This window comes from Schistocerca gregaria, chromosome 3 (assembly GCF_023897955.1).
Source record: "Schistocerca gregaria isolate iqSchGreg1 chromosome 3, iqSchGreg1.2, whole genome shotgun sequence".
Lineage (NCBI taxonomy): Eukaryota > Metazoa > Arthropoda > Insecta > Orthoptera > Acrididae > Schistocerca > Schistocerca gregaria.
This window is the reverse complement of record NC_064922.1, coordinates 955,919,900-955,936,644: the sequence shown is the minus strand read 5'-3', so window position 1 is coordinate 955,936,644 and position 16,745 is coordinate 955,919,900. Positions and strand designations below refer to the sequence as shown.

The window sequence follows — 16,745 nt, the reverse complement described above, 5'->3', positions numbered from 1 at the left end:
CGCCTTCCGTAATGTTCGCACATGCATTGACAATGCGCTGACGCATGCTGGCAGGCGTTGTCGGTGCATCACGATGGCAAAAATCCTTCAAATTTCCACACAGAAAGAAATCCGGGGACGCCAGATCCGGTGAACGTGTGGGCCATGGTATGGTGCTTCGACGACCAATCCACCTGTCAATACCGCTTCAACCGCACGCGAGCTATGTGCGGGACATCCATGATGTTGGAAGTACATCGCCATTCTGTCATGCAGTGAAACATCTTGTAGTAACATCGGTAGAACATTACGTAGGAAATCAGCTTACATTGCACCATTTAGATTGTCATCGATAAAATGGGGGCCAATTATCCTTCGTCCCATAATGATGCACCATACATTAAACCGCCAAGGTCTCTGATGTTCCACTTGTCGCAGCCATCGTGGATTTTCTGTTGTCCAATAGTGCATATTATGCCAGTTTACGTTACCGCTATTGCTGAATGACGCTTCGTCGCTAAGTAGAATGCGTGCAAAAAATCTGTCATCATCCCGTAATTTCTCTTGTGCCCAGTGACAGGTCTGTACACGACGTTCAAAGTCCTCTCCATGCAATTCCTGGTGCATACAAATATGGCCAATTCCTGGAGCATACAAATATGGCAGCGGTGCAATAGATGTTGATGTAGAATTCTCAACACCGACGGTTTTGAGATTCCCGATTCCCGCGCAATTTGTCTGCTACTGATGTGCGGATTAGCCACGACAGCAGCTAAAACACCTACTTGGGCATCATCATTTGTTGCAGGTCGTGGTTGACGTTTCGCATGTGGCTGAACACTTCCTGTTTCCTTAAATAACGTAACTATACGGCGAACGGTCCGGACACTTGGATGACGTAGTCCAGGATACCGAGCAGCATACATAGCACACGCCCGTTGGGCATTTTATCACAATAGCCTTACATCAACACGATATCTACCTTTTCCGCAATTGGTAAACGGTCCATTTTAACACGGGTAATGTATCACGAAGTAAATACCGTCCGCACTGGCGGAATGTTACGTGATACCACGTACTTATACGTTTGTGTCTATTACAGCACCATCTATCACAAAGCGAAAAAAGTGGTCCAACTAAAACAGTCATATTTCTTTACATAGTACACGAATATGCAATAAAAAATGGGGGCTCCTATTTAAAAAAAAACGCAGTTGATATCCTTTTGACCTATGGCAGCGCGATCTAGCGGGCCAGCCAAAGCACTATCTCGTTTCCCCCTTCAAGCTAGACAAGTTTCGTTCTTTGTGGTTTTTTCGTTTGAGGCCCATTTCGTGAGATATTTGGCCCTGTATATGACCAACGTAGTAATCAACATCGGAAGTTTCATGAAAGTTTTCGCGGACGTTGCTATTCTGTGCAGAGAAACAGCAAAGCTAGAAAATTCTAAGAAAATGCAGGAAGAAGTACGGATAACCGACGCTGGGTGTAGGGAGTGGCAACTGACCCACAAATTAAACAAATGTAACGTACTGTGGAGGCACAGACTGTAAGACCCATTGTTGTTTGATTACCCATTTGCACAAGTATCACTGGAAGCAGTTATTTCCATAAAATATCTGGGCGTATACGTGTGGAGAAGAATATAATAATTCCAGTCCCAAAGAAAGCAGGTTCTTACAGGTGTGAAAATTACCGAACTATCAGTTTAATAAGTCACAACTGCAAAATACTAACACGAATTCTTTACAGACGAATGAAAAAACCGGCAGAAGCGGACTTCGGGGAAGATCAGATTACATTCCGTAGAAAAGTCGGAACACGTGAGGGAATACTAACCCTACGACTTATCTTAGAAGATAGATTAAGGAAAGACAAACCTACATTTCTAGCATTCGTAGACTTAGAGTAAGCTTCTGACAGTGTTGACAAGTATACTCTCTTTCAAATTCTGAAGGTGGCAGGGGTAAAATACAGGTAGCGAAACACTATTTACAATTTGTACAGAAACCAGATGGCAGTTATAAAAAGTCGAGAAGCACGAAAGGGAAGCAGTGGTTGAGAAGGGAGTGAGAGAGGGCTGTAGCCTATTCCTGATGTTATTCAATCTGTATATTGAGCAAGCAGTAACAGAAACGAAAGAAGAATATAGAATAGAAGTTAAAATCCATAGAGAGGATATAAGAAGTTTGAGATGATTCTTCAGTTTCTCCCGATGTATTTATTGCTCGAACAGTCCACGGGTATGCCGCCGGCGCTTAGTGTCCAACGGGGCAATATTTCGGCGATCAGACAAGTCGCCATTGTCAGGTGCGCTGACGAACTGAGCTCCTGAGTCGAGTCGCGTGGATCTGCACGGAGATAGCTTTTCCTCCGATGTGTGATGGAGTTCTACATCTACATGACTACTCTGCAATTCACATTTAAGTGCTTGGCAGAGGGTTCATCGAACACAATCATACTGTCTCTCTACTATTCCACTCCCGAACAGCGAGCGGGAAAAACGAACACCTAAACCTTTCTGTTCGAGCTCTGATTTCTCTTATTTTATTTTGATGATCATTCCTACCTATGTAGGTTGGGCTCAACAAAATATTTTCGCATTCGGAAGAGAAAGTTGGTGACTGAAATTACGTAAAAGGATCTCGCCACGACGAAAAACATCTATGCTGTAATGACTTCCATCCCAACTCGTGTATCATATCTGCCATACTCTCTCCCCTATAATGTGATAATACGAAACGAGCTGCCCTTTTTTGCACCCTTTCGATGCCCTCCGTCAATCCTACCTGGTAAGGATCCCACACCGCACAGCAATATTCTAACAGAGGACGAACGAGTGTAGTGTAAGCTGTCTCTTTAGTGGACTTGTTGCATCTTCTAAGTGTCCTGCCAATGAAACGCAACCTTTGGCTCGCCTTCCCGACAATATTATCTATGTGGTCCTTCCAACTGAAGTTGTTCGTAATTTTAACACCCAGGTACTTAGATGAATTGACAGCCTTGAGAATTGTACTATTCATCGAGTAATCGAATTCCAACGGATTTCTTTTGGAACTCATGTGGATCATCTCACACTTTTCGTTATTTAGCGTCAACTGCCACCTGACACACCATACAGCAATCTTTTCTAAATCGCTTTGCAGCTGATACTGGTCTTCGGATGACCTTACTAGACGGTAAATTACAGCATCATCTGCGAACAGTCTAAGAGAACTGCTCAGATTGTCACCCAGGTCATTTATATAGATCAGGAACAGTAGAGGCCCCAGGACGCTTCCCTGGGGAACACCTGATATCACTTCAGTTTTACTCGATGATTTGCCGTCTATTACTACGAACTGCGGCCTTCCTGACAGGAAATCACGAATCCAGTCGCACAACTGAGACGATACCCCATAGCTCCGCAGCTTGATTAGAAGTCGCTTGTGAGGAACGGTGTCAAAAGCTTTCCGGAAATCTAGGAATACGGAATCAACTTGAGATCCCCTGTCGATAGCGGCCATTACTTCGTGCGAATAAAGAGCTAGCTGCGTTGCACAAGAGCGATGTTTTCTGAAGCCATGCTGATTACGTGTCAATAGATCGTTCCCTTCGAGGTGATTCATAATGTTTGAATACAGTTATGCTCCAAAACCCTACCGCAAACCGACGTCAATGATATAGGTCTGTAGTTAAATGGATTACTCCTACTACCCTTCTTGAACACTGGTGCGACCTGCGCAATTTTCCAATCTGTCGGTACAGATCTATCGGTGAGCGAGCGGTTGTATATGAGTGCTAAGAAGGGAGCTATAGTATCAGCGTAATCTGAAAGGAACCTAATCGGTATACAATCTGGACCTGAAGACTTGCCCGTATCAAGCGATTTGAGTTGCTTCGCAACCCCTAAGGTATCTACTTCTAAGAAACTCATGCTAGCAGATGTTCGTGTTTCAAATTCTGGAATATTCCATTCGTCTTCCCTGGTGAAGGAATTTCGGAAAACTGCGTTCAATAACTCCGCTTTAGCGGCACAGTCGTCGGTAACAGTACCATCGGCACTGCGCAGCGAAGGTATTGACTGCGTCTTGCCGCTTGTGTACTTTACATAGGACCAGAATTTCTTCGGATTTTCTACCAAATTTCGAGACAATGTTTCTTTGTGGAACCTATTAAAGGCATCTCGCATCGAAGTACGTGCCAAATTAAGCGCGTTTGTGAATTTTAGCCCATCTTCAGGATTTCGCGTTCAGTTCGTGCTTTGCCTCCCATGCATGCCGGCGTAACGCGTCTTCACGTGTAGAATGTCTTCTTGGGTGTCTCCTCAGCACAGTTCTGCAGTGCTAGCTATGCAGCGAGCAGGTGTGGCCAGCGGGTGGTGCGCTGCGCGGCAGTTTGCGGCCCAGCGTCCGGATTTGGGCGTTGTGTGACCGGCCAACACGTTCGTAAAAGGTGCGGGCGGCCGCATGGAAGAGGTCACGGAGCAGAGGTACTTCCGCGATGTCGTGATGATGAGCGGTGGGGAAATCGTAAGGCAGGTGCAAGGCCAGCCGAAGGATGCGATTCTGCAGTGTCTCCAGCTTCTTCAGGTTCGTGTCGGCGGCGTTCCCCCAGACGACGGCGGCGTATTGGAGTACAGGGCGGAGCAGCGCCTTGTAGAGAGTGATGCCCAGACGCGGTGGTAGTCGGGAGCCGGGGTTCAGCACCGGGTACAGGATGCGGAGCCGGTTCCGCACTTTGGCCTTCACTTCGCGGATGTGTGGAACCCACGTGAGTCGGCGGTCGCTGGTGACGCCGAGGTAATGCGCTGTGGGGCGCCACGGGACAGGGCTGCCACCGACAGTGAGCGGTTGGAGACCCGCAGGAACATCATACATCTGAACGTCAGATTCACTGTGGAGAACGAAGCAGAAGGAAGATTACCATTGCTGGTCGTCACGAACAAAAGAAGAGCGGATGGCACCGTAGGCCACGGGGTACACAGGAAGAAAACGGACACCGACATGTATTTGATAGCGGATAGCTGTCACCACCCTGCGCAGAGGAATGGGGTGCTAAAAACACTGTTGCACAGGGCGCGCACCTTCTCTGACGTAGAGAGTCTGCCCCAAGAGATGAAACACCTCAAAAGTGTATACCGGAAAAACGGGGACTGAGAATGGCAGATCAGTCGCGCTCTCCGCCCCATATCTACAGTACAGCGTGCGGAGGCGGAAGAAATCACGGAAAAAGACCGAGCCACTGCCTATATACCGTATACTGGAGCACTATCGGGGAAAATAGGACGAATCTTGAGGAAACACCGAGTAGGAACTGTCTTTTGTCCACCATTAAAACGCGAGCATTATTGGGAAGTGTTAAAGACGACATCGATTTATGGAAGACCGCCATATACCAGATTCTGTACCAATGTGGAAAGACGTGTATTGGACAGACAGTGGGCACCATCGAAGATCGTTGCGGAGAACATTAGAGGCACACTCGGCTTGGGTACCCCAAGCACTGTCTGTCCGAAAATCACGAAATGGACTTCCAACATACCAGGGTCTTGGCACAGTCATCTAAATACTGGGACAACGTCATTAGAGAGGCTGTCTAAATTCGTACCAGGGACGGACTCATCAACCGGGATGGAGGCTACAACCTCAGCGGGGCAGGGGAGCCAGCACTGAGTCTAAGTAAAAAGAGGCTCAGCAAAGGAAACGAACGGGCGACTAGGGCGGACGAGGCAATTACACCGACGCCACCACAGACGCCGACGCCAGCCTCTCAGCGACAGCCGACGCGCGGGCACGGACCACAGAGAGAACACCTCGCGGAGGGAGGGGATTTAAGACGGCCGCCCGCCTTCAGGAGGTCAGTTCACGACGGAGTCGCTGAGATGTGCAGCCGCGAGGAGGACGTACCTGCGCTTGCTATCGACGCGAAGGGTGTGGCAGATCGCCGTCCGGCCGCGCTTGCGCCGCCGGTGGCCCCATATGGCCCACCACTTATGACGACCAGTGCTATGGCTATGGATTTGATGGACACAGCTCCGGAAAGTTTGATGACAGCGCTGTCTGCTCCGCTCCCCGATTCTGAAGATGAGAGCTCCACCGCGCCTCAGCCACGCGGACGAAGCGGGAAACGGAAGAGGAGGGCAACAGCCGCGACGTCCGCTGTTCGCAGCTCGCTAATCGAGAAGAGGGCCAAGCAAGATTTCGCCCCTGACGCTGACGGTTTTGTCCCGGCCCGGCGCACTGCAAGACGCATGCAGTCATCGACGACGCTTCCAACTGCCGTCGCCAACTCATTCGACGCGCTCGCTGACGCGCCGGACCAGCTGCCGCGCGATCCTGCGCCGAAGAAAGACTCCCATCTGGTGGTCCTCCACTTTCGGCCGCCCTATGGGGAACTGCAGAAGTTGTTGCGCAGCTGGACAACGGCCGTGTATACTGTGAAGCCTGCCGGACGAGACCTGTACAGGGTCACACTCCGAACTGCTGACGACTATCGCCGGGTCCCTCGGTAGGCGTCTGAGCGTGGTATCCGGTTCTATACCCACGCTTCCGCACCTGACAAGGTCTTGAAGATTGCCATCCGGGACCTCCCATTCAACATGGAAGCCGATCACCTGCATCGCGAACTCGCTGACCTGGGCTTCTACATCTGGGCAGTCGTGAAGATGAAGTCGCCTAAATCACGCAATGATATGCCGCTCTTCCTGGTCGTCTGCTCCGACACCGTGGAGAACCGCAAACTCTACCAATTGACGCGGGTCACCGACGTTCCGGTTCAGACCGAAGATCTTCGCTCCAGGAGAGGCCCTGTGCAGTGCTTTCGCTGCCAGGGAATCAATCACGTCCCGCGCCACTGCTGTATGCCGGACAGATGTGTTAAATGCGCCGGCGCCCACGCAGGAAGTGCGTGCCCCCGTCCGCCCACCGAGAAGCCGACATGTGCACTCTGTGGCGGTGCTCACGTGGCCAGCTATCGTGGGTGTGAGGTGTGGAAGCGTGCCATCGCTCGCCAACGTGGCCAAACACCAGCGCCGCGTCCGAAGAAGCCAGCAACGAGACGGCCCGGCGTCTGTTTCGCGGCGGCAACGTCAGGGGCGCCCTCCGCCGTCCCGGCAGCGTCGGCTGCTCCTGCTCCTGCCGCGTCCGATGCCGTGCCGATACCTGAGGCTCCGGCGCCTCCACCACGGCTGCTAGCGGCGGACCCGGGTACTGCCTCTCCCGGGACGTCGGCCGGACCGCGCTCCGCCAATCGCCTGCGCGGGGGTCAGCGCCCCGTGGGTACCCAGCGCTCAGCACCGTCAGTCGAGCAGCCCCAGGAGGACTCTCCAAGCGAGTCAGCCACGCCTCCCCCTTCCAGCGACGGGGCCGCGCCGGCTGCCTCCACCGCTGACCTGGCCAACCTCGTCCCGCGCTCACTGCCTTGGTGACCAGTGCTACGAAGTTGATTGAAGTCCTGTCGCAGCAAGTCACCGCTGCAGTGCCGATGGCCTCTCCGGCCCCGACCGCTGTCAACACTCACCAGCTGCACCATGGGCAGCGTTAGAGGGCTCACGGTCTTCGCGTGGAATGCCAACGGCGTCCGCACCCAAAATGGTGAACTTCGCCAATTTCTTCGAGATGAAGCCGTCGACGTCTGCCTTATCAACAAAACACTCCGCCTCACTACTCCCGCCAGCTGTCGCCGGACATCCTTGAGGCCATCACTGAGAAGAACCGGGTCTACCGGGAATGGCAGCGGACAAGAAATGCCGACACCAAGCGCCTCCTCAACAGGATGCGGCGGGACATCCGGGTCGCCATTGACAACCATCGCAATCGCGACTGGAATAACAAGGTCGCCACCCTCTGTCTTGACGACGGCACGGCCTGGCAGGCGACGAAGCGTTTCCTACGCCGCACGCAACGTATCCCTCCACTGCTGGTCAATGGTCAGGCTGTCTGCGAACCAGCTTCGAAGGCTGATGCCCTCGCAGACGTCTTTGAGGCTGCGTTTACGCCGATCGAAGACCCGACCGACGCTGTCCACGACGACCTGGTTGCTGACCGGCTCCCACGCTACTTGGAGGCACGCGACGACGATGACGTCATTGAAGAGACGACGGCGGAGGAGGTGTCGTCCATCCTGCGTGCCCTGAACCCCAGGAAAGCTGCGGGCCCAGACGAGGTTTCCAACGCCCTACTCCAGAAGTTGCCGCCGGTGGCTGTCACTCATCTCGCCGCCGTCTTTAATGTAATCCTCCGGTCCTGTAGTTTTCCTCAGTCCTGGAAGCATGCCGAGATCGTGGCGATTCCGAAGATGGGGAAGGATCTGCGTCACCCCGCGAATTACAGACCTATTAGTTTACTGCCGGCCATCTCCAAGGTCTTTGAAAGACTGTACATGAGGCGGCTGCAGCGCCACGTTGACGAGGAAGGCCTCCTGCCCGAAGAGCAGTTCGGCTTTCGCAGGGGCCACTCGGTAGTCACCAACTCCTCCGGCTAGTGGAAGATGCGTTCGTCGTCCTCGAGCAGCGCGAGTTCTTCGGCGCGGTGTTCCTGGACGTGTCGCGTGCTTTCGACAGTGTGTGGCACCGCGGCCTCTTGTTCAAACTTTTTGAACTTGGGGTCCCGACGTCGCACGTCCGTCTCATCCATTCCTATCTTGCCGATAGGACCTTCCATGTGCGGGCCGCGCATGGCTCGTCCTCCGTCCGCCGCATCAACGCCGGTGTGCCACAGGGCTCGGTCTTGGGACCACTCCTGTATTCGCTGTACACTTCTGATGCGCCGAAGATCGACCGGCTCGCCCTGTACGCGGATGACACGGCTCTATATACGAGGAGCCTCAATGCCGCCGTCATGCGCCGCGGTCTGCAGCTCGCCGTTGACACCCTGGCAGCCTGGGCCGTCAAGTGGCGTCTACAATTTAATGGGGCCAAGACGCACTTCCTGATCGTCACCAGGCGACTCGTTACTGCGGGTCTGCAACCGCTCACTGTCGGTGGCAGCCCTGTCCCGTGGCGCCCCACGGTGCATTACCTCGGCGTCACCAGCGACCGCCGACTCACGTGGGTTCTACACATCCGCGAAGTGAAGGCCAAAGTGCGGAACCGGCTCCGCATCCTGTACCCGGTGCTGAACCCCGGCTCCCGACTACCACCGCGTCTGGGCATCACTCTCTACAAGGCGCTGCTCCGCCCTGTACTCCAATACGCTGCCGTCGTCTGGGGGAACGCCGCCGACACGAACCTGAAGAAGCTGGAGACACTGCAGAATCGCATCCTTCGGCTGGCCTTGCACCTGCCTTACGATTTCCCCACCGCTCATCTTCACGACATCGCGGAAGTACCTCTGCTCCGTGACCTCTTCCAGGCGGCCGCCCGCACCTTTTACGAACGTGCTGGCCGGTCACACAACGCCCAAATCCGGACGCTGGGCCGCAAACTGCCGCGCAGCGCACCACCCGCTGGCCACACCTGCTCGCTGCATAGCTAGCACTGCAGAACTGTGCTGAGGAGACACCCAAGAAGACATTCTACACGTGAAGACGCGTTACGTCGGCATGCATGGGAGGCAAAGCACTAACTGCTGCGAACTCCATCACACATCGGAGGAAAAGTTATCTCCGTGCAGATCCACGCGAGGAGGTCAGTTCGTCAGCGCACCTGACGATGGCGACATGTCTGATAGCCGAAAAATTGTGCCCGGTTTCCTCTCGATTAACGTAAGGGACGACCTCGTTGACTCGTAGTTCCCCGGTGCCACAGCTGTGGAGACCTCGACCAAGGACACAAACACTGTGAGCGGATGTCGGCTTGGTCCAGGTGCGGCGCCCAAGATCACTCCAGAAAAACTTGTGGCAAATCAGGGATTTGTATCCCTTGCACAAGAAAAGGAAAAAGAAACTGCAGTGCCACAGGAGGAAAGTGCCCTACATATAGGGTACGAGGACTGATTATGGCTGAGTCCATATCAGGTAACAGGAAGCGTAAAAGGGTAAGGGATGCACTATGGGCCAGCAGAATTAGGGAGTTCTTGCAAAGGGCTACCAAAACACAGACCAAAAAAGTAGAAACGAGAAACGCAGGTGTAGAAACGGACCCCTACCCCTGTGGTCAGAGAAGTGCTCCTTCTCCCCCAACCGGGGACCAAGATCGCCTGAAGAGCTGGAACGACCAAAAGGGCATCCTGTGGTAAAACAAACCGAAACAAATGTACAAGTCAACACGATGTACTCATCGTCGTCTACAAACCCTTTAACACAAAAAGGTTCGGGCGTAGATCCCAATAGGGTATACCCCAACCTAGAACACGTATTACAATTAGCGCGCGTGGAGGAGCCGGCGGTCCTCACCACAGCCCTGAGACATGTGGTGCGTGTTGGTCATGAATACGGCAGAGACGTCACCTTCTCGGTAGTGGAGGCTGTTGACAGAATACAGCTGAAGACAATGAATCTTCCCACTGACTTCGGAACCCTGCGTGACCTAGTCAAAAAAGTCTTTGAAAGGAGAAATGAGAAATTCGACCTCGACGAACTTTACAACCAATCAGTCATTACAAACGGAAGACTAGCTCACGACTGGAGCAAAAATTGGCCTGAATCACACAGTAGAACATTCTTTGCACGTGAACCATTTAAAAGTAGGACAGATTGATTCACACAACAGTAAATTAGTCATGCAGGGACTCCACAGAGTCGTGGAGGAGAGGAGTCTGGATGTGATCTGTCTGCAGGAACCATACTCCCTGGCTGGGCGAATCCCATTTGCAGCAGCAAATTGGCAAGTAATTTACAGTGGAGTACAACCCAGAGCAGCAATAATGATCATTAATAAAGCACTAAGAGCCACAGTCCTTTCCCAGTTCTCCGACGACCACTGCAACGTCGTGGAGCTACTATCACCAGCCGGAGTACTGTACATCATCAATATGTACTTCCAGTACGGCAGGGCAATAGATGAATGCTTACATAAACTCACACAAGTAACCATGGCGTTGCGAGGGCGTCGATGTGTCGTTACAGCAGATCTAAATACAAAGTCCCCCCTATGGTTCAGCGGCACTAAGGATGATCGGGGAGAAAAAGCCGATGAGACCATCATGGCGTTACAGCTAATGGTCGCCAACAAACAAGGGAACCCCCCCCCCCCCCTCCTCCTACGCAGGAGGTGGGGGCGAAGGCACGAACATCGATGTCACACTGGTCACGCCCAACCTCGCCACCAGAGTAACAAATTGGATGGTCTGGGATCAAGTAACAACCAGTCATCATAACCTCATTACATTCTCATTGGGCGACGAGGATTGCCGCTGGGACATGGGGTGGGAGACACAGTTAAACTACAATAGGGCTGACTGGGGCCGCCTGTCAAGGAAGTGTCAAATACCGGCATTGCCAGAAGGTGACGAGAATGTCGAAGGATACGCCGAGGAACTGGTTAAAGCAGTTGTTAGGGCGGTGAAAGCTACCGTACCAACCAGGAGAAGAGCCGTAGCGGCCTCTCCGTCATCATGGTCAACCGAACTTGGACAGATGCGCCAGTCTGTTTAGGAGGGCGAGGAGGTATTACCAGCGGAGTGTCGTCCGGGAGGAAAAGCAACGCTGGTTGCAAAGATACAGAGAGGCGAAGGAGCACTTCCAACAGGAGCTTAAGGCAGTAAGGCTACAGAGGCGGGAGAAGTACGTGCAAACACAACTAGCTACGGACCCATGGGGCATACTGTACAAGTTAGTATGGGAAAAGATCAGGTCACCCATGGTGTTGTCTACTGTCAGGGATCAGGACAGGATGACGGAAACCTGGCAGGAAACTGGTGAGGTCCTCCTCTGTGTCCTGCTGCCCGACGATAGCGAGAATGACGACTCTGAGGCACAACAACAGATCCGAAGACAAGATCAAGACGAATACCGGAACAACAATATGGTATACCCCTTCTCCAAAGAAGAAGTAGCTGCTTAGATAAATGCCCTTAAAAGGAGCAAGGCTCCTGGCCCAGACTGCATCACTGCAGAGGTGGTGCAATTCCTGGCCCCCCACCTGGTAGCACCTCTCACAAAGTTATGCAACGAGTGCTTGCGGCTCGGGAAATTCCCCCAAATATGGTAAAAGGGAACTATAGTAATAATTGAGAAGGGCCCAGACAAAGACCCCAAAGAAGCCAAGTCTTACAGGCCCATCTGTTTACTGGACATACTGGGGAAACTTTTTGTGGGGTTGCTGGCAGACAAAGAGGCAGCACACCGGGTATTGTGTGGGATGAGCGACAGACAGTTCGGTTTCAGCTCCAGGAGATCGGTGTCTGACGCCATCGCCCTGGCTGCGGAGGTCTGTGCCTCAACCCCACACAGATACTTGGTCGGCATCATGGTGGATATCAGTGGCGCCTTTGACAAACTGTGGTGGCCCTCGCTATTCTCCCGCTTGCGAGAGGACTGCCCAGGGTCGCTATATGGCTGTCTCAGGAGCTATTGTGAGAATAGGGAGGTCTGGCTATCGTCCCCTAGAGGGAGAATCAGTAAAACAATCACCAAGGGGTGTCCACAGGGATCTGTCCTGGGGCCAATCTTCTGGGATATTAACGTGGAAACCCTCTTGGACAACCTACAGAACAGCGATGATGTGCTAGAGGGCATAGCCTACACAGACGACCTACTTCTGCTGGTTGGCTGTCGTAGCCGCGATGACTTAGAGCCAAAAATTGAGAGGGCCATACCAATCTTGAGTACATGGTGGCACTCGGCCAAAATGAAGATTTCACCAAGCAATACTTACTTACTTACTTACTTCTGAAAGGACAAGTAGCCAGGAATCCAACCGTAAGAATAGATGGCGCCATGAGACGCGATAGCTGGGAGTGGTCGTCGATGAGAGGTGGACTTATACATCATACATTGACACTGTCAGACAAAGATCATTAGAAACACTCAACAATCTAATAGCGATTGGTCATAAACGATTCCACCTGCCACCAGATCTAATCAAATGATACCATAATGGTATTTTGACATAGATCGTAGGATATGGGTCAGGAGTCTGCGCCCACAGACTCACGAGGGTCGTGCCTGCCATGGCTGTAAGAACGGTGCAGCGAAACATGCTTCTCAGATCAGTAGGGGCATACAGAACGACCCCAGTGGGAGCGCAAACAGTACTAATGGGGCTCTGTCACTCGATATAAAGATCAGAGAACAAGCGACGTTGTGCTGGGTTAAAAAGGGAAACAGGGATAAGATAATTGAACTAATGGGGATTCACGTGGGAAACAAAATGGAAATCAAACGCAGGGGGGAAGAACTCTGGCAAGAACAGTGGGATAATGAAGCAACCGGTCGCAGAACATACGAACTACTGCCCAATATCAGGGAGCGACTGAGACTAAAATATTTCACACCTTCAAGAGGACTGCTACACTTTCTCACAGGTCACGGACCCTACCCGGCATACCAATGCCAGTTCGGGAAACGGGCCACACCAGTGTGTGACTGTGGGGCCACACCAGTGTGTGACTGTGGGGCCACACCAGCGCGTGACTGTGGGGCCACACCAGCGTGTCACTGTGGGGCCACACCAGCGTATGACTGTGGGGCCACACCAGCGTGTGACTGTGGGGGCACACCAGCGTGTGACTGTGGGGCCACACCCAGCGTGTGACTGTGGGGCCACACCCAGTGTGTGACTGTGGGGCCACACCCAGCGTGTGACTGTGGGGCCACACCAGTGTGTGACTGTGGGGCCACACCAGCGTGTGACTGTGGGGGCACACCAGCGTGTGACTGTGGGGCCACACCAGTGTGTGACTGTGGGGCCACACCAGCGTGTGACTGTGGGGCCACACCAGCGTGTGACTGTGGGGGCACACCCAGCGTGTGACTGTGGGGCCACACAAGTGTGTGACTGTGGGGCCACACCAGCGTGTGACTGTGGGGGCACACCCAGCGTGTGACTGTGGGGCCACACCCAGCGTGTGACTGTGGGGCCACACCAGCGTGTGACTGTGGGGCCACACCAGCGTGTCACTGTGGGGCCACACCAGCGTATGACTGTGGGGCCACACCAGCGTGTGACTGTGGGGCCACACCAGCGTGTGACTGTGGGGCCACACCCAGCGTGTGACTGTGGGGCCACACCCAGCGTGTGACTGTGGGGGCACACCCAGCGTGTGACTGTGGGGCCACACCCAGCGTGTGACTGTGGGGCCACACCAGCGTGTGACTGTGGGGCCACACCAGCGTGTCACTGTGGGGCCACACCAGCGTATGACTGTGGGGCCACACCAGCGTGTGACTGTGGGGCCACACCAGCGTGTGACTGTGGGGGCACACCAGCGTGTGACTGTGGGGCCACACCCAGCGTGTGACTGTGGGGCCACACCCAGCGTGTGACTGTGGGGCCACACCAGTGTGTGACTGTGGGGCCACACCAGCGTGTGACTGTGGGGGCACACCAGCGTGTGACTGTGGGGCCACACCAGCGTATGACTGTGGGGCCACACCCAGCATGTGACTGTGGGGCCACACCAGTGTGTGACTGTGGGGCCACACCAGCGTGTGACTGTGGGGGCACACCAGCGTGTGACTGTGGGGGCACACCAGCGTGTGACTGTGGGGCCACACCAGTGTGTGACTGTGGGGCCACACCAGCGTGTGACTGTGGGGCCACACCAGCGTGTGACTGTGGGGGCACACCCAGCGTGTGACTGTGGGGCCACACCAGTGTGTGACTGTGGGACCACACCAGCGTGTGACTGTGGGGGCACACCCAGCGTGTGACTGTGGGGCCACACCCAGCGTGTGACTGTGGGGCCACACCAGCGTGTGACTGTGGGGCCACACCAGCGTGTCACTGTGGGGCCACACCAGCGTATGACTGTGGGGCCACACCAGCGTGTGACTGTGGGGCCACACCAGCGTGTGACTGTGGGGGCACACCAGCGTGTGACTGTGGGGCCACACCCAGCGTGTGACTGTGGGGCCACACCAGCGTATGACTGTGGGGCCACACCAGCGTGTGACTGTGGGGGCACACCAGCGTGTGACTGTGGGGCCACACCCAGCGTGTGACTGTGGGGCCACACCAGTGTGTGACTGTGGGGCCACACCAGCGTGTGACTGTGGGGGCACACCAGCGTGTGACTGTGGGGCCACACCAGCGTGTGACTGTGGGGCCACACCAGCGTGTGACTGTGGGGCCACACCCAGCGTGTGACTGTGGGGCCACACCCAGCGTGTGACTGTGGGGGCACACCCAGCGTGTGACTGTGGGGCCACACCCAGCGTGTGACTGTGGGGCCACACCAGCGTGTGACTGTGGGGCCACACCAGCGTGTCACTGTGGGGCCACACCAGCGTATGACTGTGGGGCCACACCAGCGTGTGACTGTGGGGCCACACCAGCGTGTGACTGTGGGGGCACACCAGCGTGTGACTGTGGGGCCACACCCAGCGTGTGACTGTGGGGGCACACCCAGCGTGTGACTGTGGGGCCACACCAGCGTGTCACTGTGGGGCCACACCAGCGTATGACTGTGGGGCCACACCAGCGTGTGACTGTGGGGCCACACCAGCGTGTGACTGTGGGGGCACACCAGCGTGTGACTGTGGGGCCACACCCAGCGTGTGACTGTGGGGCCACACCAGCGTATGACTGTGGGGCCACACCCAGCGTGTGACTGTGGGGCCACACCAGTGTGTGACTGTGGGGCCACACCAGCGTGTGACTGTGGGGGCACACCAGCGTGTGACTGTGGGGGCACACCAGCGTGTGACTGTGGGGCCACACCAGTGTGTGACTGTGGGGCCACACCAGCGTGTGACTGTGGGGCCACACCAGCGTGTGACTGTGGGGGCACACCCAGCGTGTGACTGTGGGGCCACACCAGTGTGTGACTGTGGGACCACACCAGCGTGTGACTGTGGGGGCACACCCAGCGTGTGACTGTGGGGCCACACCCAGCGTGTGACTGTGGGGCCACACCAGCGTGTGACTGTGGGGCCACACCAGCGTGTGACTGTGGGGCCACACCCAGCGTGTGACTGTGGGGCCACACCAGCGTGTGACTGTGGGGCCACACCAGCGTGTCACTGTGGGGCCACACCAGCGTATGACTGTGGGGCCACACCAGCGTGTGACTGTGGGGCCACACCAGCGTGTGACTGTGGGGGCACACCAGCGTGTGACTGTGGGGCCACACCCAGCGTGTGACTGTGGGGCCACACCCAGCGTGTGACTGTGGGGCCACACCAGTGTGTGACTGTGGGGCCACACCAGTGTGTGACTGTGGGGCCACACCAGCGTGTGACTGTGGGGGCACACCAGCGTGTGACTGTGGGGCCACACCAGCGTGTGACTGTGGGGCCACACCCAGCGTGTGACTGTGGGGCCACACCAGGCACCCCAGAACACGTGGTGTGTGAGCGCCACCTCTTCGACGACGTAGCGGCGCAATTACGCCATCAGTTACCCCCACCCACGACACGTAGCACCTGCTCAGGCATGAGGACCATTTTTCAATTTTGAACAAATTGGCGAACGAGATCTCACTTAAAGCCGTAAAGGAATTTATAAGACTTGACTGCTAGCGATCTGACTCCGCGCACCTGCCCGCTCGGACTCGGCCAGCCGCCTCAGGGCTGGAATCGGCCACGTCTGGGGTTAGGGGGAGGCTGCGCCTTTCTTACCGATCCAGACACTCACCGATTTTCACACTAGGTTAAGTTTAGGTTAGATGTAGGATAAGCCAGGGTAGCAGCACTAGTATATCAACCCGGTGCCAGGGGCATGCTTACCGGGATCAGCTCGGTGG

General features: G+C 54.9%; 1 protein-coding gene across 1 annotated transcript; it reads left to right on the top strand.

The window, feature by feature from the left end:
* Positions 1-6,559: 6,559 nt before the first annotated feature.
* On the top strand, positions 6,560-7,387 carry LOC126355727 (skin secretory protein xP2-like). The gene has a single exon (XM_050006096.1). The coding sequence runs from the start codon at positions 6,560-6,562 to the stop codon at positions 7,385-7,387; it is 828 nt and encodes a 275-aa protein (XP_049862053.1).
* Positions 7,388-16,745: the final 9,358 nt, after the last annotated feature.

Excerpts from the sequence above, each read along its gene's own strand:
- LOC126355727 (XM_050006096.1), top strand. The coding sequence starts at position 6,560 with ATGGAAGCCGATCACCTGCATCGCGAACTCGCTGACCTGGGCTTCTAC.